The 8257-nt window shown below is 46.7% G+C and overlaps 1 protein-coding gene and 1 pseudogene across 1 annotated transcript; both read left to right on the plus strand.

The window, feature by feature from the left end:
• The first annotated feature begins 598 nt into the window (after positions 1 to 598).
• On the plus strand, positions 599 to 1081 carry LOC147893961 (putative pectate lyase 10 pseudogene; annotated as a pseudogene).
• Positions 1082 to 3143: 2062 nt separating this feature from the next.
• On the plus strand, positions 3144 to 6104 carry LOC147893962 (uncharacterized). The gene has a single exon (XM_087386397.1). It carries the CDS (start codon positions 3771 to 3773, stop codon positions 6102 to 6104), a length of 2334 nt encoding a protein of 777 aa, XP_087242523.1. The 5' UTR covers positions 3144 to 3770.
• Positions 6105 to 8257: the final 2153 nt, after the last annotated feature.

Here is an 8257-nt window from a genome sequence, read left to right on the forward strand (position 1 = left end):
TCTTCACTCATCGAAGTTACTTTGAGTGTCAAAAATCTCTTGGTCTCTTAGGCAACAAATATACCTTCCATGATGACATTAGGTGCTTCTACATCCACTAGATACGAATTGGCTTTCCTAAGGTTGCTTCAATATGGACCTCCTTTCTTGCTCTGATATCTCTGATGAAGTGTCCTAGTTTGTCAGAATTGAAGGATCCTACACTCGACTAGTAAAACTCAATATAATAGAGTGATGCACACCAAGATACAAATGTCGAATTCACTAACTGAATATTATACCACTTTGTTTCTTGATTATACACACTTTTTAAAGGGGTGAATCTATACTATCTATTAACGATGATGAACTTTGAAGGATGATTGAAGAAGTTTGCATCATTCGATTTCATTCTTAAATCTTGGCGATTGGGTGATTTTTAGTGCACGGTTTGGTTGTTTTTGCCATGATCTTTGAACTTTTAATGTATTTTATGGACTAATTGTGTGCGGACAATTTCACATCTCTTTCTTTAACCTCCTGTTTGTGCACCCTTTCATCTCCTCCTTGCTGCATCTTGCTCGGAAGAAAGATTTAACACAAAATTTTGATAGTGCTTATGGGTTCCACTGCCATGACCATCTCTAACAGCTATTTCATTCAACATGACAAGGTGTCGAACACTCTGATTCTTCTTTCTACCAGCCAGAACTTCTTACATTTCTTTTGAAATTTAGCCAGAAGCCTTCTAAAAGTGTAACGTCGATGCAACATGCAGGTCATGCTTCTAGGCCATAGTGACGATTATGTGGTGGATAATAGCCTACAACCGTTTCGGAGAGGGACTTATCAAGAGCATGCCACGGTGAACACTGTGCGTTTTCACAAACACTACATAAGGTGGTCATTTATTTGCACACATTAGACAATGTGCTCTGCTAATTTTGCTTCTAATGAGTGCAGATGCCAACTCGGAAACTTCGACATAGTGAACAACAACTACCTCCAATTGGAAATGTACGCCATTGGAGTTAGTGTCAATCCAACTATCAATAGTGCTGGAAACTGATTTTTGGTGCTGAACAATCCATTTGTGAAGTAGGTGAATGTTCTAGGTTATCTATCAGCATGGATAGGAGCTGTTCTACATACAAAACAAGAGATGCGAATACATGAAAGTAGTTCGAGCATGATGCAATGAGTGTATGTAAGATAAGATGGTTCATGCATTGAATAGGTTACCGACCATCTAGATGCAATAGAGTGACAATGGCAATCATGGAATTGGAGATCACAAGGAGATACGTATATGAACGGTGCTTTCTTCAAGCAATCAGGCTCTAGTGCTTCTTCAAGCTATGCAAGGATGGTTGATTTGAAGGTATTGTGGGCATGGGTGGTGGTGCTTGGGGTTAAAGTATTGGGGATGAAGGGGTTGCTAGAGTTGTGGAGAAGGTGGTTGGTGAACAAGGGGGAAAGGCCGGAGTAGAAAGAGGAGTCAGGGGGGAAGGGGGAGTCGGAGAGGAAGGTGGAGGGTTCAGGTTTGCAAGGAGGGAGGCGAAGAGGGAGGAAGGCTCGAAGGGGGGGAGGGCATAATGGTCGACGAGGGCTTTGAGGAGAGTGGCATTACTGAAGGAGGGGTAGGGCAGTAAGCTTTCGAGATAGATGCCCAACCATAACGCTCTAACCTAGCTTCAGAAGTTGGAGAGCCCAAAATTGGCCACTTGGGGATTGAATTTCTTGCCTACCAATGATGTTTTGAGGCTTCATGTCGTACTTTGAGATGAATTATCATCTCTCAGAAGCTATGCAAGACCTCTGGTTGTGTTGAGGGTGATCTGGAGTCATAAGGGCCAGCTTGCAAGTCTTCAAAAAGCCATCTATCCAATGATCTGTCTTTCATGAATGAAAGACCAGTAGCCTTTGTTGCCTAATGTCTTCATTTTGCACAAATGCTTTCTTGCCTTGACTCAGGCTACCATTTTCTAGGTTTCCACAACCATGTGACCAATTACGGATGACTCTTTCCAAACCCTACCCAACCGCGCGACTTGGTGATTTCTATGGAGTCATAAGGGCCAGCTTGCAAGTCTTCAAAAAGCCATCTATCCAATGATCTATCTTTCATGAATGAAAGACCAGTAGCCTTTGTTGCCTAATGTCTTCATTTTGCACAAATGCTTTCTTGCCTTGACTCAGGCTACCATTTTCTAGGTTTCCACAACCATGCGACCAATTACAGATGACTCTTTCCAAACCCTACCCAGCCGCGCGGCTTGGTGATTACTACAGGATGGAGACTTATCATGGCAGATTGGTACATCCCTTGCAAAAAAAGACTAACAAATTGCAAACAAGCTATAGAGTAATATGTTCAATAATGCCTATTGTAAAATATCACGTATTACTGATGACAATGATGAGGGGCTCGCTAAGCTATCTAGGGCTATGGGAAGCAACCATAACACATGAAGATTGGAAAATAACGATGGTGTCTTTTGAGTTGTTTTTGAGCACAATCTCATGTTCGGACTTGGGAGAGTCGACGCAATCTAGGAACGAAGAGGTCGATGCTAAAGGAGTAGGAAAGACTGATCTTGGTTAAAAGCAATTGCCATCACCATCGATTCCGTGGCCTTTACGGTAGCTCTTGATTACACACACATTTTTCCCCGAACTTGATGACGAAAAAGTGAAAAAGTAGCTTTTGGGAGGGATTCTACGGATGGTTGTGGAACTGGCCTTGAAAAAAAATGAAAAAGTTTGTGCACCCATGCACAGGCCCATTGAGGGGCACATTGTGCGAAACCGACACACGTATGCAACACACGATTGAAACGAGGGCAGCTGCTCGATTAGGCAGGTGGGTTGTGGAGGCATCTCTTGTTGGGAAACCTCTTGACGAAAGGTAAAAAAGGGCCCACAGGGTTGATATAAGATTATTAAGATATTTGGATATAAGGAACATATATATATATATATATATAAGTGTGTGTGGCATTTTTACAGCAACCAAACCACAAAGCACATTTATGTCAGGATCAGCGAGCTAGGACACTTTGCCGTCATGATTGCAATAGCCAATGGATTATGGATAGATGATACGCTTTCTGCAGCTACTACTCTTGTTCCTCATGAGTCATCCGTCCTTCTCCTGCTCGCATTTGATGCTATCTCTTCTTCCTCCGCTTTTTCTCCTCCAATTGAGTGCTTGGGAGTGGGGTTCCGTCCACTTCGTCCATCGGATTTTCGCCTTAGGTTTTGGCATACCAGGGGCGTGATCGCTCGATCCTCGCGGGATTGTGAGAGCCCCGGACAAGAGAATTCTGCACTTTACACGCCACGACGAGCTCCTGCGCAGTGTGCACGCATCGGATCTACAACCAGAAGCAATCGCAGCAGAGGAGGACGGCAATGTTGGCACAGGAAAAGGCCGCGCGTGGAAGAAGCGATGGAGATGGAGAATCGGTACGCGGAGCAAGGGATGAGGGGAAAAGACACTATTTTGGTAAGACGCAATCGGGAAAGTGAAGAGAGGGTGAGCGAGATGCAAGGGCAAGGGAAAGGAGGAGGGTCGATGGAGCGAGGGTTAGAATTTGAGAGGAGATGGAAGCAGCAGGACGACAATGGGAAGCATCTCAAGGAACAAGCATTTTGAGAGGGAAGCAGAGAAAGCGAGGGACGATAAGCTAGCGGAGGAAGAAGATGAAGCAATTACGAGCATTGGAACAACAGAGAAGATGGAGATGGAGGAGATAGAGTGATGGAAGAAGCTTGAAGGAGAAGCAGCTATGGCGGATTGCTCAACAGAAGAAGAAGCATCAGGATCGAGGTCAGCTATGGCGGAAGGCGAGAGGAGGACGACGAAGATGCTGCTTCTTTCTGCTGCAGATGATCGAGCTCCTGGTCTTCTTCCCCCGAGGAAGAGACTCCTCGCAGGTCTCAAGCTCCATAGCCACAATCTCACCTCGCTGCAGCAACCATCTCCATCTCCATCTCCATCGCCATCTCCATCTCCTCTGCTTCTTCGTCTTCCTCCTCCTCCTCCTCCTCCTCAACCTTCTTCTTTGCTCGCTTGCTCTTCCTGTGGCCTCTCCCTCCCCCCCCCCCTCTTGCACCGCCTCTCCTCCTCCTTCCATTGCTCCCCTTGCATCCTCTCCTCTCATAAACACATGTACTGCTCCCTCTGCCTCCAGCTCCTCACCCCCCCCTCCCGTCCTTGCTTCTCCTGCTGCCACTGCCACCGCCTCAGCCACCTCCATTGCGCTCGCCAACAACGTCGCCCCGCCTCTGCTTGCTCCGATTTCTCCTTGAGCTTGTGCGTCGATTGTAGCAGCAGCCTCGGCGACAACATCGGCAGCGGCTGCGTGAGCCAGTCGACTTCCGGTCGGGCCGGTGAGGAATTGTCGTACATCGTGGACGAGCATCCATCGTCCGGCAAGAAGCAGCGGACCAACCTGCCGGGAGAAGGTGGATCAAAATGCACGAGCTGCGATCTCATCCAACAGTCGTCTGTGGATGAGCTTCCCTCGATCTATCACAAAGCCGTGGCAGCGGCCAAGGTTGTGGCTGCCATAGCTGAGAAAGCAGCATCCGATGCCAAGATAAGAGCCATGGTCACCGCTGCGGCTGCTGCTCGAGCCGCAGCTCGAGCCAAGTTGGCCCTGGATAATGCATATCGGGCAGGGCAGGAGGAAGCCACGGCGACAGGAAAACTGCAAGAAATGGTGCAGGAAGGCGAACGCAGCAGCAATTCAGGAGCTAATTTGCTGACGATCAAGCAGCCACATCCAGCGATGAACGAGGAATCGACGCGACACAAGAGTGGAGGCAATGTGCCTAGGAACTCCCGGAGTTCAGCTCCAGTCTACAAGAGGAGGACTCTGTCGGCGATTGTAGCATCGGAAGCATCGAGGATGTTAGCCAATTCTGTCGGTAGTCATCAGGGGAACTCCCCTCTCCCCGCCGTGAGGCAACAATCCAAACGCCATCGTTCCTCCAATGCTGTTGTGCGTCCCGACTCATCGCTCGCCGCAGATGCTTCCAAACGATCAGCATCAGCTCCTACTACCCCTGAGAATCCGTCGTTTCCCTCTCACGCGAAGCAGCAATCTGCTGAGCCTATGAACGCAGTACGCAGCGAGACCACAGTTAACAGTAGCTCAGCAGTGCTCGGGAGAGCTTTGGCTGCCAGCACCACGCCTTCCTCGGCGCCTTTAGGAAAACCACACGATTCTTCTTCCAGTATTCACGAAAGAGGCTCCGAAGCAAGTACCTCAAAAGCCCCGAGTCACCATGCCGATTCCTTTCAGCGTCCTGCCTCTGTTTCAACACCCACTCCGCAACCCTGGAAAACGCCGCCCTCTGTTGGATCGTCTCTCCGAAGCGTTGAGGTGGCGCCCAGAACCCCCAGCTTTGTGCCAGGTGCAGCCAAAGCTCAGGACTTCAATTTAGCAGCTAAGGTGGGTTTTCCTGAAGTTGAGCCTTCCTGCTCTACGTTTGCGAAGAGCACTCCAAGTACTGTAAATATGCGCACCCCAAGCGTACAGAGCAGTAACACATCGAGCTGCTTGGAAACGGCTCCTGTTACTTTAGACGATGCAGGCACGACTCGGCGAGGAAATCTAATCGCCTCTAATGCAGCACCCAATGTCATGAAACTTTCTTCCCGTCCTTTGCTCCAAAGCAGAAGCCCATTACATGGTCATTTAAGCTCTTCGAGCACAGAGCATGGTAAATCTCATGAGCGATTGGCGGAATGCAGCTGTTCTCGATCCAGTCAATCTCCATGTGCTGATCCTGGTCTCTTAGAGATTGTTCTCCCAGTAGTCGACGCAGTCGAAAGAGAAACAATTCAGCCTTGCGTGGAAAAAGATGGCGCTTGTTACACTAAAGAAGGTGCCTTCACCGGGGGACTTGTTGTGTCTTCAAATGACAAATTTTTGGCAAGAGATGCTTATGGTGGGAAAGCTAGACCTTCCATTGGCAGGCCTCCGACATCTCCTCGGAATAAAGGCAAAGAAGAAATGAGTTTCGGAAGTACCAAGAACCAGATGGACAACTTGCCAAGATTGCAGTTTGGGAACTCCACCTACCCATCCGAAGAGCAACGCGAAATGAGGTGATTGCAGGTGTAGCGATGATTGAATTTTTTTCACATGAAGTAGTGCAATCGATTTCTCTCGAGTAACTAACTGTCTTAGTATTCATAATGGTGACAATCCTGCCCTCTGCATTATAAGCGTTGCCTCAGCCTGTTCAGTCCCTATGCCGACAGCTGCATTGACCAGGGTCCCCACTGGAGGTTGTTCTTCTTAGGATACAATATACAACAACCAAGGTTTGCATGCTCCTGCCATTGTCGATGATTTTGATTCAAGCCCTGAACCAATTGTCCGTTAATAATGCATGGCAGCGATTGTTCACTGTACATACTGTCTGAATAAGTGCTAGAAGAAACCATTTTTTGAACATAATAAGAAAAGATTGCCTTCCAAGTCAACTGGTTTTTGTGAAATCCAATCGGTTTTCAAAGACAGCCTTCGATCTCAGTCCTTCCCATGCATACGCCCCTATAGAAATACACACCTAGACACACGTTTATATACTTGCATATAACATATGAGTACAAGATATATAATTCAATAAAGACATGCATTAGATTTGTCCTTTGTAAAAAGTTTTAAGCTTGTTTTGAACCCTGTTAAGGAAAAAAGGCTAGGTCATAAACCAACCAGTAAAATAATACATTAATTGCCAAGCACTTGCTTCTTTTTTTCAAATTGAAAAAAAAGGGCGTGTGTGAAACTCACCTCAAAGTTCTATTTAAGCGTTGCAGGGAGAACTGAGGGTGAGTTTCTTCCCTCCCAACATGGGTGATAATTAACGTCTATTTGCTGATCTTCTTCAGGCTTCTAGAGATCAGACCTATTCAGTAAAGCTGCTGCTTTGCACTGAGTTATTCCCTGTCCTTTCGCATGCGGACCATGAGCTGGCAACGACTCAAAATTATGAGGTTTGGACAACATTTTTGGGTTGATTTTCTTCGTTATAAGAGTGCATAGTTTTTTGTAGTTATGCCTTGTATCATGATATCTGAATAGATAGATCCAACTTCTCACATCATTGGGTCTAGTGTATGAATGCTTGCTAGATTAAACTGTAGTTATAACTCCCCATTGTGCAAGTATTTACCTGCAAAACTGGCTGTTGAAATAATATGTATAAGCAGCCCAGCCTTGCGCAGACCTTGTAAAATGTACATCAACATTGACTGATGAGGGATCTCGTATTGTACATAGCAAAATGCCCATCTTCCAAATACGGTGGCTATTGATATTTGAGTTTTCTGTTCATTCTTTAGACTAAAAATACTGGTTTATTTTTGCTGGTAATCGACCTTTAAAGTGACCAACCAGACACTTAAAGAGAGAGAGAGAGAGAGAGAGAGAGAGAGAGAGGGTGGGAGTTGGGTGGTGGGCCATGAGTAATACCCTCATTCAGGTAATAAACATCTGATTGAAGTGGTGGAACGAGACATCTTTTGTGTGTGTGTGTGAGAGAGAGAGAGAGAGAGAGAGAGAGAGAGAGAGAGATTAATGTCAGCAAAAAACCAGAAGATCTGTGGGACACAGTAAGTAGCTTGTGCACATCAGATCTCCAAAATGGGAGGTATTGCAAATTCAACAAAAACAGGTGCTTTAGAGAACTTGGAAGGTTCACAATTCAAAATTGAAGCAGAGTCCGAAGCAGAAACAATTGCTTGGTCTGCTGACTTTCTAATACATGGTGCTGCCTTTCTAATGTTCACTCTTCGTCTTCGCCGCCCTGCAAGTTGTCCAGCAAATATTGGTTGGCCAAGCATGTGGGTGAGTTCAGCAATGCACACGTCTAAACACAGAAAAGAGAAAAGGGGGAGGGACACGAGCAAGTTCTTCTTGCTACACCTCAGTAGTCGAGCCCTCATTCCCAAGTTATACTGGTACACATAGTAGAAGGCCACAAAAACCATGTCCTTTCCAGAGCTTGCAGAGGTGGAGCACAATCACGCATGCCCATGGATGCTAACTGAGGAGATCCAATTTTGCCCCTGGCAGCAAGCTGCAGTAGGCAAAGTTAGCCTGCTCCATGTGGCCACACGAAATAACAGACTGGGGGCCAAAGTCAGCCACCCCCCTTTGCCGGTCAGGCCTGCATGCATTTTCATGCTTTGCAAATATTGTCAGAAAACTGCCAATTGCTGGGGGACATGGCGGCTCTACCCCTGGTCCCCGGTTAC

The sequence above is a fragment of the Dipteris shenzhenensis genome, chromosome 15, assembly GCF_047967505.1.
Source record: "Dipteris shenzhenensis isolate YYH24624 ecotype China chromosome 15, Dip_SZ_1.0, whole genome shotgun sequence".
Lineage (NCBI taxonomy): Eukaryota > Viridiplantae > Streptophyta > Polypodiopsida > Gleicheniales > Dipteridaceae > Dipteris > Dipteris shenzhenensis.